Here is a 19,979-nt window from a genome sequence, read left to right on the forward strand (position 1 = left end):
GTAGTTAATGGAAAAACAGTGCTTTTCATCCAAGCACCTTTCAGTTTCACCTCCATTAGGACAAATCTGTTTCCAAAGTCAGCCTATCACACCCTGAGCCTGAACCAGCCACTCAGGAGAGCCTGTACGTTTATATGAAAGGCTTAGATTTAAAATGAGGATCTTTCGGTCCCCTAACCTGCTGCCAGTCACACCACTGGTGATAGGAAAGAAAGATGCTTATGCAAAGCATTTCCCCTACTGTTCCTGTCAGGCAGCCTTTGAAATCCTTTTCTAATGAGAGCTGGCATCCCACCTTCCTTCAGTGTTTCCTCCGGAGGGTTAGCGACAGAAGGATGACAGCAGAGAAAGTGCCTCAGTCAGGAAAAGTCTCCCGCTCTCGGCTTATAAAGGAGCCGCTCTTTGAGGGTTTGAGATTTGTCTGTTTTATAAACAATGTCATATGATTGCACGGCGGCGGTCAGCGGTGTGACCTCCATCTGCAGCAGTGATATCTGATCTGGCACCACCGGCTGCCCGTGCAGCGCTCTGACAGGCGCTGCTGACGCAGGCAGATTCTGGGACTCTTAAAAAGATTTAGAAATATTCTCGTCTTCTTTTGTTTATCAGCTCAGAGCGGAAAGTTTTCTGCTTATTTTGTAAATACAAGTCAAAAATGTTTTAAGAGTGGTTGTAATGTATATGTTCTAGTGTACAACCCTTAGTGTGTCTTAAGCCCAAAAGTTTCCTACTGCATTTGTAGCTTTATTAAACACGGATGAAGAATTGCAGCTTCTTAATCCTCAATGCAGCAGCTTGGTCAGTTACACAACACTTGAAAATATAAAGCTGTTGGTCCTTTTTGCCTGCTTCACTTTTCAGAAAATGTGTGCTCAAACAGTGGCGATTTTCCCTTCATGACATCACAAAGGGCAGTAACCCCTCCCCCAGGTGGGTGACACTCCCACAGCTAGGTGTTTGTTCTGCCCTCTGAGTCTGCCTTCTCATCGTAAACAATAGGACATGGAACGAGAAAGCCCGAGACACCCAAGCCCTTCCAGAAAGGGGGGCGTGGTCAGACACAGCTCATTTACATTTAAAGGTACAAACACAGAAACAGCCTGTTCTGAGCAGGGCTGAAATAGAGGGGTTTATAGGCATGATAACTGCGTCACCTGTTACACCGCACCTGCCTGCCAATCTAGTGTGCTATGCGCCCTATTGTGAGTAACTCTTATCCTTCATCAAATCAAAACGGATGAGTCATGAAAACATTCACCCCCCCTGTACAGTGTGTGTCAATCGAGACATGAGCTAATCAGAACTATTTGTTTTTTTTAACCAGGCTGTAAACATGTTAATCTCTGCTGTAAAAACAGGCTTTTTAGAATGGGTGTGTATGTGACTTCCTGTGCTTCTGCAGCCAGCCTCTAGTGGACACTCGACGAACTGCAGGACTTTGCACTTCCACATCAGCTTCATTTTTCAACACCGGAGGTTGCTGCTTGAATTAGACGCTGGTAAATATGTATATATTGGTTTTTTTTCCGAAGGAGAGGAAAAGCTGCTGTTTTAAGTTTGTAACAAAAACAGACCTAAATAGTAGGCAACAATGAAGAAGATGTAGAGGGAACTCTCATCAGCAGTGGATTAACAAAGGTCAGTACGTGATGGAAAAGTACAGTTTTGATTGTGCCAAATTAAGCACCACACTGTGTGCATTGTGATGAAGGACAGGAGTGGCTTACTCACTGTTTCTGTGTAAAACTGTTCAGTGACAGTCACAGTGTTTGTCCTGGTTTGCCAACAGAAGGTCAGCAGACCGACTCAGGAAACACTGTGTGGTTTTAACCCAGATTTGGCTCATTTTTTCCGGCTCATGGTGAGTGTGCACTTCTTTCCAGTTAGCAGTTCAGGTCATGGTGGACGGTTGGCACAGAGCAGCTTTAATTAGTGTGTGCTCACCTCCTGACCTGCTGAGCGCTGCCGTTTTACTTCAAATCCTGCAAACTGGCCGCGCCTCACAGAGATTTTAGACGATTTTGTATCTTTGAAGAGCAAACACAAACAAATCATAACCAACTCTGGTAGCTGTGGTCTTCAGTTCAGAAAAGTTACACTGTAAATTAAATCATATTTAAAGACCCCCAATCTTTCTATTAGCAGTAAAATACATGAACAACATCCTTCTGTGTGTCGTTTTGAACGCCTCATCTCAAAACGTCAAAAAAGTCACAAACATAACTGAATTTGCAGTAAAAGATAAATGACTAAAAGCTGCATGTAGAGTTATTTAAGGTCACTGGGGGGCAGTGAAGTAAGCTCAAAACCATAGACTGTAAATATGAATGTTTGAAGCCTGAGTGACGTTACCCGTCTGTTCCTGCAGGGGGCGCTTGTGTCCGATCGATGGCGGCCTCCATGCTGGAAATTCTGTCTCAGTCTAACTTTCAGTCAACCTAACGACAGGCTGAGAGCTGGAGCTGAGGCGGGTTTTAAGCCTCCTGACAAACCGTTACACCGCGCCCACCTGTCAATCAGGTCAGCTACACACCTTATTGTGAATAAGTCTTATCCTTCATCAAATCAAAATGGATGAGTCATCAAAACATTCACCCCCCGTACAGTGTGTGTCGATCGAGACATGAGCTAATCGGACCTATTTGGTTTTTTGAACCAGGCTATAAACATGTTAATCTCTGCTGTAAAAACAGGCTTTTTTGAATGGGTGTGTATGTGACTTCCTGTGCTTCTGCAGCCAGCCTCTAGTGGACACTTCAGCATCGGCTTCATTTTTCAACACCGGAGGTTGCTGCTTGCTTAAAACACACAACACTGACTTTAAATCCTTTATAATACTTTGTCCACATTTTTACACTTCAAGCAGAAACATAATTAGAATTTTCTTATTTTGAAGTCGTGTTTTGGTCCACTTAGTGAATGAGAGCTGAGTACCTTCTGTTTCGGCCTTCATCTTGAGAGACCAATCTGAATCTTCTGTTTGGCAATGTCCCCATCTACTGTAGTTGCAAACTTAGTCCATAAATGCCTCTTTTATATTTTCTCATGTATTATTTCCTTGAGATTCACATAAAGGTAATATAATAACCCCAAGTCATTACGTATGCTGATGATACCCGGCTGTACCTCTCACTGAAACCCTGTGATCCCTGCAGTGTTAGCTCTCTTTTAAAGTATGTTGAAGATGTAAGATCCTGCAGGGGAATACATTACTTCAGGGTAAATCTATCGTCATAATGTTAAGCTCTAAATTTAAACTCTATCCTTGATTGTAGTTTTTAATTTGGATGAAAAAAAAACAGAATTGGGGAAGCCAGCTCTCATTAGGAAATTATTTCAACAGTTGTCTTTACTAGCTTCTCCCCTCTTGGATTCATTGCAGAATTAAAATGATGCCTGTTTTTTAAGGACTTCTCAGATCTGTTATCCAGTGCCTGGTGACCACGCAGGTTTTCTCTGGACTTGAAAAATCTGCATTTAGTTTTTTGGCTCCAAAACTGTGGAATAATTTCAGACACACTCTCAAGATGGACACTTGTGTTTCTCTTGGACTGATTAATACAATAATCTCAAACCACTTCATCACAGTGAGCGATTGTTTCAACTGAGAATCATCCTGTTGTTTTTTAAATTCTTAATTTGTTGATGCTGATGCTGTTTGTGTACAGACTTAATCAAAAATATAATTACAAATCTACTTCAATCATTGTTTTATCATTCCTTTGTCCTCTTTTCATCACTTTGGTCGATGCTTCCTTCTCTCTCTAACTTCACCCACCGGACTCTCCTGGTTTGTGGTTTGTTGGGTATGTAAGTATACATCAGGTGTATCAGGGGAAAACACTAATGTGTCTATAGTCTGTCTACAAAACCCCAAATGATGAGAAAAGTCCATTCTTTCCATCTTTTGCCTGCTCCACCTTTCAGAAAATGTGTGCTCAAACAGGCCGTTTGGAGATTTTCCCTTCATGACATCACAAAGGGCAGTAACCCCTCCCCCAGGTTGGTGACACTCCCACAGCTAGGTGTTTGTTCTGCCCTCTGAGTCTGCCTTCTCACCGTAAACAATAGGACATGGAGCGAGAAAGCCCGAGACACCCAAGCCCTTCCAGAGAGGGGGCGTGGTCAGACACAGCTCATTTACATTTAAAGGTACAGACACAGAAACAGCCTGTTCTGAGCAGGGCTGAAATAGAGGGGTTTATAGGCATGATCAAATACAGGATCAGAGTGGATTTAGAACAAGAAACTTCACACACAGCTCTGAGACTTATTTACACTGGTTGAAGAGGAGGATGATATTTGACCTTTAAGTGACTCATTTTATATTACAAAAAGTAAATCAGTCTATTTGTATAAAAATAATTATTAATGCAGCTTTAATGATAAAGAGCTTAACCTGAGCGCACTGTGCAGAACATCCACAATTTAATTATTTCCCCTTCTTTACATGCTAATCACTAAAGTCTGCACATCCCCCATGACTGTTTTCCACTTTCTTTCTGTTGATTAGAGTTGTTTGTTTTAGTCTAAACGGTCTAAATGCTTGTCAGTTATTCATCTTTTTTCACTCTTCAGACTTACACCTTAACAAATCTAACACATCTGTTATGTGTGTCTGCAGCACACACATACATTCACCATTTTAGGGAAGGGGTGTGAGGTGCAGCCCTGTTCTCTCTGTTTCTCCCTCTACCTGCTTCACACCTGTTCTCTTTCTCCTTCATTCTCCCTCCTCCCTCACCTGCTGCACACCTGGCACAGATTACCTTTGAGGGAGGTAATCTGTGCTCATGGAGGAGGAGGAGGAGGGGTATTTAGAGGAGCCAGGTTCCCCTTTTTTACTTTCCTGAATTTAAAGTCTCATGAATTATCTTACTCCAGAGTTCATGCCTCTTAGGGATAGTATTGTATCAAACATGTATAAATGGTGTTATATTTTTACTAGTATTGTATCAGATTTAAAAGAGCTAATATCTTGACTACTTTAAATAACTTAAACTTTGAGTTACATAAACCTTAATGATGAATTTAAAAGTGTAATATAAGAAACTTTTACGCATTTGAATCTCTGAAAAGGTGAAGAAAGAGTAAAGCATCATCCTTTACTCGACCACTTTGACCTTTACAATGACCGTTACGACTTAAAGAGAAAGAAATCCAAATAAAATCTAGAAACTTATTTCAGGACCAGTAAGGACCCTGTCCTCCATTGTTGCCCTGGGAAGTCAGATACACTTTCCCCCCTCGCTCCTACATCCATGAGTTGCTGCCCTGGTGGTGGCTTAGTGAAGTCCAAATAAATTAATTTAACAAAGTTAATCATACGCTCACTGTTAAATTATGAAGAGAAACTTAATTCCTCCAATGCTCTCCCTTTCATTTTGTCCCTCTGGGGTCCTCTGACACTCTTCCCCCTCCTCTGATCTCTACTTCTGCTCTTCGGCCCACATCATCACAGCCTGCATGCTGTCTGCAGAAACAAAGAGCTGTATATTCTCATCACGTTTCCTGCAGCTTCCAACCAAAGCAGAAAGCTACGATTTAAGGCCTCACTCTCTCTCAGCCTCCCTCACCTCGGTGGAGCTGCTGATGCCGAAACACCCTCGGCACTCTGTGATAGAAAAAGTGTTGAGTTGCAAATATGATGTGCAGGAAAGCTCACTGCCCCCCTAACCGAGCCATAACTAAGCTTTCTATACCTGCTGATGTGCACCTTTCACCTGGTTAGAGTTGTGTTAATTATTTGAAAAGACAGAAACATAAATACTGCAAAAGAGGAATAATAAAAAGCATTTTACATCCACTGATCGAGCTGTGTGTAGGAGTGGTTCATTTCAGAGCAGAATTGTTGAAACACACTTCACTGCTAATTTAGCCCTATCAGTCCTCCATAATCCCCAAGGTGTCATGGCTCTGCTACAGACCGATATGAGCGACTTTATCTGGAATAATGATAAAGAGCGAGGACAGCCAATTACTGTTTTATCCCGCTTGTTTGCAGACATGATAACACACATCTGTATAAAGGAGGAATGAGGGGAAAACATGCAGAGACTGGAGGTGTTCTGCAGGACAGAGCCATTTAATTTTAATGTGGTAATGCTAATAACCAGGATTTCTCACTTGCACTGAAGAAGAAGAAAAATAAGAAGAGGAGGGGGCTGCAAATTGCCGATACTTGGCTGAGTTCTGACGCCAGCACTGAAGTGATGTAAGAGACGGAGGGAGGGAGGAAAGCCGAGAAGGAGGAGAGAAGAGGCAGAGAGAGAGACAGAGAGAGAGAGAGAGAGAGAGAGAGAGGTTCCGAGCTCCTCACTTTCTGAGACCCAGACGGAGAGCAACTCCCCAGCGGGGATACGAACTGAGGTAGGCGGATTTTATTTCACTCATCCACCCTTAAAAAATATGGAAAACATAAAATATCTCACATTTGGTTTTGGATTTTATTGCAAAAGATTAAAAAAACTGATTTTTGTGTAAGTTTAGCAGTGCCAAGGTCTAATGCGTGATATAAATACATGAAACACGTTGATTTGGAAGGTACTGCTGCTGTGTGGGTGTCGCGTTACCAACTTGAATGCATCGTGCAAACTGCAGAAATGACTCCGTACAGAGCCAAAATCTGTGAGGTTATTTGAAGCCTGCTAATTAATTAATGACGTGAACGTGACGTGAGGATAATATCTAATGAGCCCTCTTGGTTTATGTGTTTGTCCAGCACACTCGGACTGGAGCAGAGCAGACTGGGGCTCCAGGATTCAGCACCTTGGACAGCGACGCACCGCGGCTCTCACTCTCTGCGCATCCGAGGGAAAGCGCACAGAGCCCGGGCACCCATCAGCGACCCTCGCGGCCAGGACATGGTGCACTCCTGCCTCTGCTCCTCAACGGGTCGCGATGGGCTCTAGTCCTGTAGAGAAATGCCCTTGACAGCAGTGAGCACAGAGTTGTTTTCAGCATGACGGCGGCGCAGGAGACCGAGCAAGCAGGGGAAGAGTCGGTGTCGAAACTTAAAGACTAAACCGTCGCATGTTTGAACACAGTTGAAGCGTGTTTGCCCAAACATAAAGCTCAATCAGTTCTCACAGGACCATGGGGATAAGGCACCTTTTGTTGCTGCTGATATACCTGGACCCTCTGAGCGTGCTGAGCGCCGCTACAGGCGGGAAGAAACCCAAGCAGGCGGCCAGGAAGGCTCCCAAAGCCACTGCGGTCCCCACGGTGGCCCCGCAGACGACCCCGAAGCCAGCGCCCGTCAGCAACCACGACACCTGCCTTGGGTACTACGATGTCAGCGGGCAGTATGACAAAATGTTCGAGTGCAATAACACGAACCACAGGTACTGCTGCGGCACGTGCTTCCTGCGCTTTTGCTGCGAGTACAAGAAGGACCGGCTGGATCAGAAAGCCTGCACGAACTACAAGTCCCCGGACTGGGTGCAGCCGGCCGATCCGTCCCCCATCCCGACCGGGGAAACGTACGATCCCAGCATGGACCAGACCAGCACGGCGGTTTACATCACCTGTGGGATCATAGCCTTCATCATAGTGCTCGGAGTGTCGGTCAAAGTGGCGTACGACAAAGCTACAGAGCCGCCTCAGGAGATGAACATACACAGGTAAGCGCGTCCACAACACAATCTGCACGAATCTGCTCTTTCCTTTCAAACGTCATTGTAACAGAAAAAATCAAAAACAAAGCCTCCTAATCATGATCATCAGATGCATATGACTCAGGCTTGACAGACACACAGCCCCCTCTGCACACGGGGGTCAAATCATGCCAGAAAATCTCATCAAATGTGACAGATTTCATTTCAACACAATACAAGTGAGCTTGTCTTTCCCCATAAATGAAGGGTGAACGAAAGAAAGATATAGTTTTCTCTTTCTGCTTTAAAGTCTAATTTTCCTTTTACTTTAGATGAAAATATTTCTTGGCTCAGATTGCACAAAGAGCAGTGATGTTTCATGTTGCAGGGTCTTCATTAAATACATCTGCAGGTGCAACTATTCTGCTTTCATAAAAAAAAAAAGATTGTGTGCATATGTTGATTTTGAGTTCCTCAAGTTAGACATTTTGCTTCAGAAAGATTTTTAAAAATCGTTATATCTGGCGTTTTATTTAATTTCAACCCCTGTGTCATGAAACCTGATCTTGCACAGACAGACAGACACACACACACACACACACACACACACACACACATACACACACAGAGGCCTTTAATGAAAATCAGACTTTAATGTGTTTAAATTAATTAGAAGATTCTTATCTGAGGACTAAATGTGACGAGCACTTTTCAGATCCGATTCCATCAGATGGGCAGCAGATGTTCAAACCCACAGCCTCAAATAATTAAATAATTACAGAGGAGTTGAAAGAGAACTGTAACAGGAATTGTGCAGCTCATTCAGTCTGTGTGTGTGTGTGTGTGTGGGGGGGGGGGGGGGGGGGGGAGGCGGGGGGAGGGGGGGAGTGTGAAGGACTGATGTCCAACACTCATCTGATTTTGTTTACTTTATATTGCAGATAAAATCTTTTTGTTTGTGAAGCTGGGGGGGGGTTGTAATGTTCGCTTGATTCTTAGGGACAAAAACAGCTTAAATTTCTCAGCCTCGCTCAGATTTTTATTTAAGATTTAAGCACCAGATACATCACTGGTGAGGTAAAGTATGAACACAAACGTAACGAGAAGGTCTCAGGGAGAGTCTAGAGAGAGAACATAAAAGGGAAATCAATGAGGTTTGTTCAAATACGACGGAATAACAAGGTGATTCATAGGATACCTCACAAAATCTGTCCTTACGAGCCTTACATATTTGACTCACTTGGCCCAGAGTGTAACACATCTTTCTGGCGATGCAAAAGGCGTTAAATAACACGAATGTCCTTTTTTATATCGATCCAGTCTTGCTTTGTTGGATGACCAGGAGAACAATGTTTGTAGGGCAGATATTTGGCTCATGAGGCAGCCAAGTCAGCTGTCAAACATCTTTCCCACAATCCTTTGCACCCTGCCTCCTCCCTGTGCCCTTGCCCCCGTCCGACATCTGCACACATCTGTCTCCGGGTTTCAGGTGGGGCTTTGGCCAGAATGTTTAGCAGAGGTGGTGAACGTCTTTCCTCTTACCTCCTCAGCTGGCTCCTGCCTCCTCCTCCTCCTCCTGCGGCGCCTCCCTCTGAGCGCTCTCATACTTGAGTGGACCACATGTTGTAAACTGTTCCCACATCAGTTAACAAACGCTGACACACATTATTTCCTCAAGATTGAGTAGCTTTTTTTTATTGGATGCATTATTCAACACTTGAGCAATCTTAAGACTGTGAATAATGGATGGTGTTAACGTTAGGGCTGTATCAAGGTCGGGTGACATGCATGCACCGCTGCACATTCAATAAGTAACAGGAAGAGTGGGAGGGGGGAGGGGGGGTGTAAATGGTGAGGGGTGAGGCTAAAATATTAATTTAAAAAGCAAAGGTTATATCGCGGATATATTTGTCTCAGAAGCTTTGAGCCGCTGCAGAGCTGCAAAAGTAATTTTCTTTTTTAAACAAACACTTTTTGAACTTTCTTTCATCATGATTGCTTCTCCCTCTCCTCCCCCCTCTCTTCCCCTGCTCCCCCCTCGAGGGCTCCTTCCTTCATATGCACCTGGTGCAGTCTGAAAACAAAAAAACATTCAAATTCAACCCAATTAGACCAGAGAGAGAAGCTCTCACACATCCAATGTTGTTTCTCTTGCAAATGAACATTCATCATGTTCCCACACGTTATAAAAAAAACAAAAACAAGAAGAAACAGATCAGCTCTGAATTACTCATAATAGCACGACACTTAGCTGCAATTCTGGGTGCAGAAAACAGACGAGCTATGACTTATTTTTTTCCACTCAGTTCAGCTGCACTCAGAGAGAACAACTGAACTAGAAGAGGAACATCTTTTGGTTGCATTACTAACAGTCTGCTTGTTTTGTTTTGTCGGTTTCAGGGCCCTCGCAGACATCCTGAGGCAGCAGGGGCCCATCCCCATATCGCAATACGACTGTGAGAACTTTGCAGCGATGAACGGCTCACCCAAAGACAACACACCAGTCAGAACCTCATCCAAGAACCACTACACCCCGGTGCACGCCTCCAAATCCAACCACGGTAAGAGCTCTCCTCTCCCTGCACCAGTTGATGTGTCATGACGCTGCTCGAATTCAGTTTGAAGGCAGATTTCAGGACTTGAATCCTCCCTACACTCTATCTTTGTGAAGCTTTTGTGATATATTCTTTGTTTCTTTTCAATACTCTGCGTCCCCCACCAAATATCCCCCGCTGTGCTCACCCTTTCAGCAGTGTAATCTCCGATGTTAACATCCAGTAATCATCCGATTTGTGTGTTAGAGTGCAGGCAGAGCGACAGAGAGAAACAGAGGCCTGCTAGTGGAGATAATTACAGGCTGGGAGGTAGCGCGGCCCTGCAGTGTCTGACAGGCTGGAAGTGATGACCTCTCAGTCATTCTCTAGGTGAATCACACACGGCGTGATTTAACCCCACGATTCAGAGAACAGACAGGGAGCATCAATCGCTAATATGGAGGAAAACTGTGCAGGAAAAACAGAAGGAGCAGCGGAAATTGGGAGGTTCTCCTGCGGAGAAGGTTTTTATCAGGCTGAGAGGACGCACAGCAGCACCAATTTGTAAAGAAATATTCCAGCATTGCAGCATTTAAGAAGCAAACAGTTAATTAAGCAGCTGTCAAAGCACCAACATGAGTGTTTTTAGACTGGGTAAACATTATGCAATTGTAAAAAAGGCATGGTGGATGGTTATCTCAGACTGAATGAGGGCTGAGATAACCTCAGAAGCTCATGATGTATGCGCTCGCACTGTACGAGTTAGATCAGGACGAACGTCAAAAATGTTCAAGTTCCCTTTGAAGACTCCCACAGATGGAAGTTAAAGTTATGTCACTCAGTTGTTGCATTTGCATGGCTCAAATACAACCAGTGTCAAAAGCACACTCGTTCTCTCTCAAATACACACACACACGCACGCACACACACACACACACACACACACACACACACACACACACACACACACACACACACACACACACACACACACTCAGCATCACCAACAAACACAAGCCAACTAACAATCCAAACCATCACAGATATTCTGTGATGAGGTCTGCAGATGTTTCCTGCCGACGTTTCTCCCGTTCATTTTCTTGGGTATTAGGAGGAGGGAGACACGTCAAAAATGGATGTCTGGTGTTGCCATGGTGATTTCAGACCTCAAGTCGAGGAAGTAGCTCGTGATTCTGCGTTCACTGTGCGAGCGAGAGGATGCAGTCCCACGACTAAAATTTCATACATGCCAGAGATAAATGCTATGTTCGGCCCTCGTACTTCTCTGTACACTGCACGGCAAATGACGCACAGTCCAGCTGAAATTCAGGCCGACAACAAAATCATTGGTGCAACTCGGAACTCGAACGCACAGTGTACGAGGCCTTTACCGCTGCTGCTTCCTTACTTACAGCTCATATTACTATTCTGTGTTCTTCCGGCTTTGACTGCATGAGTTCTGTTTTTGGATGGAGGGACAAATTGTCTGTTTCTAATTCTTCAAATAATGTCTGAAGATGCATCAATAAGTCACATTTTATCCATGCGGATTGTTTCGTCCTAAAGTTGCAATTCGAACACTGTTCGTTGTTGGAACTAGTAAAATGATTGGCCGAATGGTACCAGTGTCGATGTAACAGCAAATCCAATACTCAAAGGAGCACATAGTTTTTAATAACAACCGTTGTTGACAAGGTGCCATGAACATCTGTGCATTGACAATAGGTTCTAATCCTTGGCCGTTAAATACAGACCTGGGTGTGACTTAACCCAGGTTCAATTTAGGAACAGAAACCATTTGGTTAAGTCGAATAAAAATATCCTGTGGTCGGACTTGAACCTCTAGCCCTCATTGTCCCCCTTCCGGAGTTTTTGGCCTGCATGATGCTTCTGTTCCTGAGAAGCCCACTGAGCGTTGTCTAATGAGAAATCACTGTGTATTCCACACACAGTTAATGCTTCTGTACAGATTCATGCACATAAATCATGCTTACATGTGAACTGGTTACATTCATCTTCATGCATTTACTCTGGCAGAGCGCCACATTTACACCCTGAGGGTCTCCTAAATATACGAACACTAAACGACTTCAGCTCCTCGTTTGATCAATTAGCAACGAGCCATCGGATAAAATCAGGTAAATATTCAAACGCGTATAAACGAGGTCGAGGTGTTTTTCTGTAGCCTAAAGGCAGCCGTTTGCAGCGTGTGTGAGTGTGTGTGTGTGTGAGTGAGTGTGTGTGAGTGTGAGTGTGAGGCTTTTACAGGTTCTGACAGACCTGCAGCTGCATTCCTGAAGTTCTGACACCAGAACGTCATAACACTCGATGCACTGCATGTCGTTGTTCCGCTTCATTTGAGCTGCAAGACAGCGGAAACATTTTTGCATCTTTGTCTTTAAATAATAGATTGTGCAAACTTCCAGCTTTATTTGGGTTTACAGACTCTCGTGTGTCGTGTAAACTTGGCCTCTTTCTGCCAAGTCGTCGTCGATCAAATTTTTTTCTCACAGAGTGGGCTGCAGAGACCACAGACTGCGTTCATTCACTGAGCATCCCAGTGGCTGCATCAGTAAATTCCCAACGGTCACTATGCGGCAACGCGGGGGACGCGGCTGGTAGGTAGCTGCACGTGGCGCGCCGCCTTCAGACTGACCTTGCATATTCGCACACTCAGAAGAGGTCAGGCGTGACTTTATCTGTCTATCTGCCGCTCTGCTTGGCTGCAAATATTTTCCTGCTTGCACACAACCACTTCAACTCAGGCCTGGCCAGCTCAATCCACCCCAGCCAACGCCCCCGCCCCCCCCTCCCCCCTCATCAGGGACCCGAGCAGTCCTAACGGGTTTGGACATGAAAGGCAGTGACAGCGCAGGCGAGAGCGTGGTTAATGCGTGCATGGAAATTGGAAGCCCCACTCCAAGGTGCTGTGAAGAGGGAGCCACTCGCTCTTAGAGAAAATGCATATTCATGGTCGCCTAAATGGGCGTTTGGCAGCATGAGCGAGGAAGGAAAGGGAGGGGGGGGGGGGGGGGGGTGCAGGGCTCTTAAGGAAAGAGTCCTCTGCTCAGAATGTCTCTCAACATCCAGAAGCTTTTTGAGACACTTTTAATCGGGGGAGACCTCCTGAAGCGAGTGGCTAAAGGGCCCGAGAGGATCCTATCAACTTATTTCAAGAGCGGGGTGACGATGCCTGCGCGCTCTCAGCAGCAATCACTTCCTCAGCCTAGTGTGTTTTCATCTATAAATACAGACTCATTTATTTTTTCACATAACAGGCGTCGTGTGATGTCATGGTTCCCTGCTTAGCTACGGCTAATGTTAGCTCCAGCTTTACGAGATACAAGTTAGTCCATACTGAAAGAGTTAAACCAAAAGATACAAGAGGGAGAAAATCTCAGGGAAAGGATCCAAAACTACTTTTTAAAGGATGTCAAATTAACAAGATAAATGTGACATGAAAACCAAAATCTCACGCCAGAAATAAAAACAGACTCAACAATGATTGAGTTTATTGCTCCCTCTGCTTTGATGGCGGTGTATGAATGTGTATGAATGGATGAGTTAATCCTGATGGACTCTTTAAACAGCAGCCCCTCAGCATCCAGCACTGCACTGCAGAACGTCCCGGCATGTTCAGAACAATTTCTTCTTTTTTTTTTTTTTTTTTTTTTTAAACACAAGGCCTTGAGCAGAAAGAGAACAGACAGCATAATATGATACCAGCTCGTGTGCTGCTATATTTATTCACATCCACTCTGCATTGTTGTGGATCACATCCTCTTTAAGGTGGGGGTGTAAACACGCAGCGCCTCACAGCCTCAACACGAGCAGACATTGAACAGGGCGGAGACGCGTCTTCACAGGAGTTCGCCTTCACTAAAAGTAAACAACAAACGGCCGTCTGAGTGATGCAGTTTGGCCCGCAGCTCTCTGCAGATGAAGTCGATTTATTCACCAAACACAGGCTGAGATCTGCATCCTCTCTGTTCCTCCAATAGCGTCGCTGCGTTTCCTCTCTGATGTTTTGTAAATGCACAGAATGAAGACTGAAAGTTTTCAGGTAGAGCAGAGGTGAGGTCATCAAAGTAGTCCATACAGGGACATGTATCAAATACAACGTGTTTTAAAACGGTAAGACCTCTGTTATTCTAACCACTGAAAAGTACCAAAGCTGTAAAAAAAAAACTTCAGATCTTCAGTCAGACTTTGAACAAAAGTTGCCGCCAGAGAAAGAGCAAGTATTTTCTAAATTGCAAAATGACATTGGCAATGAATTTGTGTTATTTCAACGTTAAGAAGAAGATATTTACCAACATTGGGTGAGCAGGACTTTTATTCTTGTTGCCGTTGAATTGAAGCAGGTATCAATTTTGTTGATTTTTACTAGAATCATATCAGGGCCTTACTCATAGCGCCGTTTCAAGCCGCGATATGTACGCCCCTGTGACACCTCACCATCAGTCTGAATGTCAGGGAGGTGTGACTGGTGGGACCAAGTAACCAAGTGACACCCCCCCCCCCCCCCCCCCCCCCCGTACCGTGTTCAGAGGGAGTCAGAGAGGCGTTACAGAGGAGAGACGGGATCAGCGCTGCGCTCGTGTGTGTGCATGTCTGACTGTGTGTGTATGTGGAACCCACCGCTGTGCTGTGCTTCTGCAATGCTGAAATGCAATGTCAATTTACCGAGTGCGACACCATTACTACGCCGTCGCTGAATCAATATGAAAGTACAAAGATATAGTGACAGCTGAGCGTAGTTGCGGCACTTTTGTTAAGAGAGAAGAGAGAATATCTCTGAGTTCATTCAACTGAAACCATAGAGAAAAACAATGACTCTCATGTAGAAACAAGAGTAAAGACAAACAGGATTTATGAGATATGGGTCTGTGTTTACAGCACCAGAAGGATCCGAACAACTAGAATGTGAATAATGTGCGTGTGTGTGTGTGTGTGTTCATGCAGAGGTCTGAAAGCCTTCAGCCATTCAGTTAATTTAGTCTGAGATGAGCGACCTCTCAGCTGAAGGTCAGCTGCTGTGGACAATTAGAGGTCGTGATGATAGGAAAACATTTCCAGCTATTTAGCAGCTCTGACATGACCTTCAGATATTTTCAAAGCACTAAGCATTCTGTGTGTGCGTGTGCGTGTGCATGTGTGCGCGCGCGTGTGTGTGTGTGCGTGTGTGTGTGTGTGCGCCCAAACAAGGAGTTATGCCAGAATAACAAAGCAGTGACTTAATTATTCGTGTTTTTCACCAGAAGGCTCTTTTATAATCACATCCAGTTGGTTCTCTTAAAGCTCATCAAACAGCCGAACATGAAGCCGTGGGTTCTGAGCGTCACGTCTCCACTCCGTCCTCTGGTTCATTGTTTTGTCGTAATCGTTGGAGTCGTGATTTATAACGAAGGGTGTAAATGTCAGTGTTTGGATCGAGGTTTGGGGTGAAGGCCGGGTCAGACCAAGATGAGACTCCAGGCTCCAAGTAGTCAGTGTTACAGTCATAACAGAAGTTAGTGATTCTGCATATGTTACGTTTGTAAAGTTAAGAACCTTAATGTCATAATGGACATTCAGTTTTCACTTTTTGTGACGTGGTCAGAAGGAGATGAATCTACTTTATGTGTATTTGTGAAGTCACAGGCAGTGGTTGTCTACAGGAGTGCACTATATTTAAAAGAGAGCCTGATTATTGACCCGCCCATGTTTGTTAACTGCAAGGTATGTAAACTCCACCACCAGGGGGCTCTCTGTCAAAACAGTGACAAAAGATGACGTTGAGGCTGGCGGGGAATCATGGGAGTGATTCTCTCCGCTAAATATTTGAGGTAATGTAAGAACCAAACAAAAAAATATATAACAGGTTTAGTTCATTTTTAATTAATTTATATATTCTAGTGTAAAGATTCTACATGTTACACCTTTAATAAAATGAGAAAGAAAAACTGGAACCCTTTTCAGTTTAATGCATTTAAGTGCACCACAACCACCCACTCAAGCTTCTGTGATAAATATAACGTAGAGTTATCACCTCTCTGACTGTGTCGACAAAGACTGAAGCAGAAGAAGCTTTTGTAAAAGTAGAATTTATTGTGAAGGTTTTAATCGTGTTTAAAGTTCATTATCTGATATCCTGTTGTGTACGGGGAACCCCGAGGACAGCCGAGCACGCACTCAGTGGAGTTACACGTGAACGAAACAGAAGCTAATTGTGAAGTGAGCTTCATGCATAGTGTTTTCTTTGACACTTCTTCCTAACTAGTCATGCTTCATATGTCTCTTCTATATAGTCTCCTGTTGGACCGAAACAGATTTTGGGAGATTTTTATCTTGTCGTCATGTGAGGGCTCGCTCACAGTTTCAAAGTGTTGAGATTTAAAATCTTTCGGTGTGGTTCAGGCTGCAGTGTCATGGTTTAATTTGAAGGTACAGACATTTTTATCATCGCCTATTAACTGCAGCGCCAGATGTGCACATGCAACACGGACACTAGAGGGTCATACTCTAGGACCGCTGACCGTGCTGCTTTCACTGACAAGTAAGGAGACTGTACAGCATGTGCAAGTTTAACCTTTGACCCAGCCGTGCACACACACATGCACATACGTACACACACACACAATTAATCCTTACTGCAGCTACCATATCTCCTCTGTGACCTTCCCATTGGTCGAATCATCATCACCCGCATGTTCAAATCAACATCTCTGTGCTGACTGCGTCAACATGTTTCATATAAATCTCCTCCTGAGTGTCAAAGCTCAGCCTCCCAGAGACCCCTGCCCTACATCGCATTATTGCCCCTTGCCCCCTTATTATTCTTATACAGCCGGACCTCTGGCCTTCTGTGTGTGTTTGTGTGTGTGTGTGTGTGTGTGTGTGTGTGTGTGTGTGTGTGTGTGTGTGTGTGTGTGTGTGTGTGTGTGTGTGTGTGTGTGTGTGTGTGTGTGTGTGCATACATGTGTGTGTCTCCTTCCAGTAGCAGTTAATTATGGCCCTGTGCAGATCAGGACTCACTGCCCTGCATCATTAGTTTCATGAGGGGGCAGGGTTAAAGAAGAGGGGGCATGTTTCAGCCTGGGTGGTATTAAAACGCTTCTAAAGAGGCCTCCGTGTGTAGCTGGAGAATGAAGATATGAAGATATGCAGCTGGACGACTTTATCGAGATGATGCACACAGCTCCGTGTCCACTCCGGCACATCGGTGTCTGATAATGCTGTAAAATCAGAATACCATGTGAATTACCCCCGCCTGGCTGGGTTAAAGCGTAATCGACCTTGGGGGCGGATAACCTCCCCGATGCCAGCCACACAGAGCCACATCCTGCTCAGTTCATGGTATAATTATCTTATTATTCACATTTCCTCGTCTCTCACAGCTAATTCAAAGGTGTTATGTGTCCAGAGAAAAGTCTGATTAAAAAAATATTACCATATGAATCCTCTGCACCCGCTAGCCGCTGCTTCGTTGGGGTGAAAGTCACGATTTTTTCTTTGTATGAAGGATGATAAATTCCTAATGCGTAGCCTTCCCCAGCAGTTCTTCATGCTACCTCACCTTAATGAGCTGGGAGCGGAGCGGCAGGAGAGGAGGGGGATTGCTTTTGAAGGGTCTTTTAGATTAGTGGGTTGTCGCAGTGGCTCGTGGAGCGGCCTACCAATGACAGGGGTGACAAAGGAAGACAACAGTAGCGTGTGTGCGTGTCACACACAGAGCTGCTGCTATGATGGGATGGAGGGAAAAAAAGAGGCCGGCTGATTTTCTATCTGCAGCGAGCGAGCCGGAGTGATTGAGTTCAGAGTGCACGTGTGTAAGTGTTGAACGTGGGTGCTGGAAACATATTGCCTTTTCTTTTTGGGAGGATCACAACAATATGCTCGGCTGTATCGTTCACTTTTACATCATTTCCCACCTGTGTGCGCCCGAGGGAGAGAAACCATGGGGAAGTTTTCATTTGACACCATGACAAAAACCCGACTGAGAACATGATGGAACAGCACAAACAGCTTTTTCTTATCTGTAACAGGTTTCCAGTTTCCAGTTTTTATTTTGTAACCGTCTACCTGTTAAAGACGGATGTCTGTGATAAGCGCTAAGAATCCAATAAATGATCATATCAGTCAATCGACAAAATGATCATCGACAATTATTCTGAAAGTAAACTGAGAAAGGTGGAGTCAGAAGAGATGTTTGTTTCTTGGCCCCTCCTCCTGGGCTCAAGAATTCAGCTGGCGTCGCTTATAATGTAGCCAATCAGACATTCAAGCCCTCAATTGAATATTATGGTATATTTTCTCTCATCAGAGCTGTAGCATAGTTTTTCAGTTTAGCCAAAACGTTTTCCAAAGCCTTACGGACCCACCTACACCGAGAACAAATATCTATTCAGTGAGGACTTAAAAGTATTGATTACAACTACTGTGTTTGCTAACTAAGCACATAAAGATAAAGGTCTTATGTCCCATACAACACTTCATGAAAGAAGTATATTTCATACACTTGTTATTTTCTTCGAGCGATGCCCCCTATGGCTGGCCGACGCCCCTAGCATTTGCCTAAACCACTGTCCGAACCTGTCACTCTCTTTCTCTCTCTCTCTCTCTCTCTCTCTCTCTCTATCTCTCTAACACAAACTAAGGTTTGTACTAAAGGCTTCTCAAACGTCTTCAGCTGAAATGTTTTTTTCAGTGAAAGACCAGCAAACCAGCACAGAGAGTATCTGAATGTAAGAGATGATGCCTGAAGAGGTGTCCAAGGAAGCAACGCTTTTATGAGTTCTGCAATAAAAAAAAATCTTTTTTTTTTTAAAGATTTTTGCTTCTCCGTTAAAACCTGAGGGTTAGATTCATACCTGAATAAATCATAAAAAAAGGTGTTGATGCAACAATTTACCCCCAAAGTCACTGATGGTTAAAGACTTTAATTATGTTCAATGATTGACTGAAAACTACCAAACTGATTGTGTTTTTGTCTGTGGTGTGTGTGTATGTATCTGTGTGTTCGTGTGTGTGCATGTGTGTGTGTGTGTATGTGTGAGCAGGTCTCCACTATGGGAAGGAGAGCGTGCGCAGCAGTGGAGGCGCTGACCTTCACAACTTCATCTCCTCGGGCTTTGTGACGCTGGGCCGAGGCCATCCCAAAGGTAAACCATCTTTTCTTTCCGTCTTTTCTTCTTCTCCTCTCACACAGGACTCTGAATTAACAACCAGTGTTCTGTGAACCCGCTGAATGCTAAAACAACCAGCGTAATGTTCATCTTTTAACAACAACAACAGGGACAACAAGGAGACCCAGACGGAGGTGAAATGTTTCCAGATTCAATTTCCCTCCTGAACAATTCAAGTGACCTCCTGCCTCGGCTTTTTGCAATTAAATACACACCAACACACACGTAGAGCTGCTTACAGGCAACAACGGGGTGGAGAAGGTGACGCCACAATAACACACACACCTACAACACACACACACACACACACACACACACACACACACACACACACACACACACACACACACACACACACACACACACACACACACACACACACACACACACACACACACACACTCAGCCATTAGTTGTGGAGCAGACTTTTCCCGCGGGTAATTCACTGATTAGTATGCAGCCATGTTGGCCGAGCTCTTGTGATTTATTCTTGTCCATTTGGCTCCAAACACCAGACCCCGTGTTTGTGTGTGTGTGTGTGTGTGTGTGTGTGTGTGTGTGTGTGTGTGTGTGTGTGTGTGTGTGTGTGTGACCTCGGAGTGGTTTCAAGGCGAGCTCTTTTACCTGATACTTTCGAATCTTTAATTGAATGTGTTTCTTCCGGCGGGAGACTGCTGTAATGT

At 44.4% G+C, this 19,979-nt stretch overlaps 1 protein-coding gene across 10 annotated transcripts in view; it reads left to right on the top strand.

Annotated features, from left to right (window-relative positions):
* Positions 1–6,234: 6,234 nt before the first annotated feature.
* LOC109988614 (protein shisa-6) overlaps positions 6,235–19,979 on the top strand; it is an 84,006-nt gene continuing 70,261 nt past the window's right edge. For all 10 annotated transcript variants that reach the window (XM_029278553.2, XM_020640163.2, XM_029278558.2 and 7 more), the window contains exons 1-4: positions 6,235–6,369; positions 6,722–7,622; positions 9,996–10,156; positions 19,171–19,272. In XM_029278553.2, coding sequence (XP_029134386.1) covers positions 7,096–7,622; positions 9,996–10,156; positions 19,171–19,272 — 790 coding nt within the window. In that variant the 5' untranslated portion in view covers positions 6,235–6,369; positions 6,722–7,095. The remainder of the gene's footprint in view (positions 6,370–6,721; positions 7,623–9,995; positions 10,157–19,170; positions 19,273–19,979) is intronic.

This window comes from Labrus bergylta, chromosome 21, assembly GCF_963930695.1.
Source record: "Labrus bergylta chromosome 21, fLabBer1.1, whole genome shotgun sequence".
In the NCBI taxonomy this organism is placed as follows: Eukaryota; Metazoa; Chordata; class Actinopteri; order Labriformes; family Labridae; genus Labrus; species Labrus bergylta.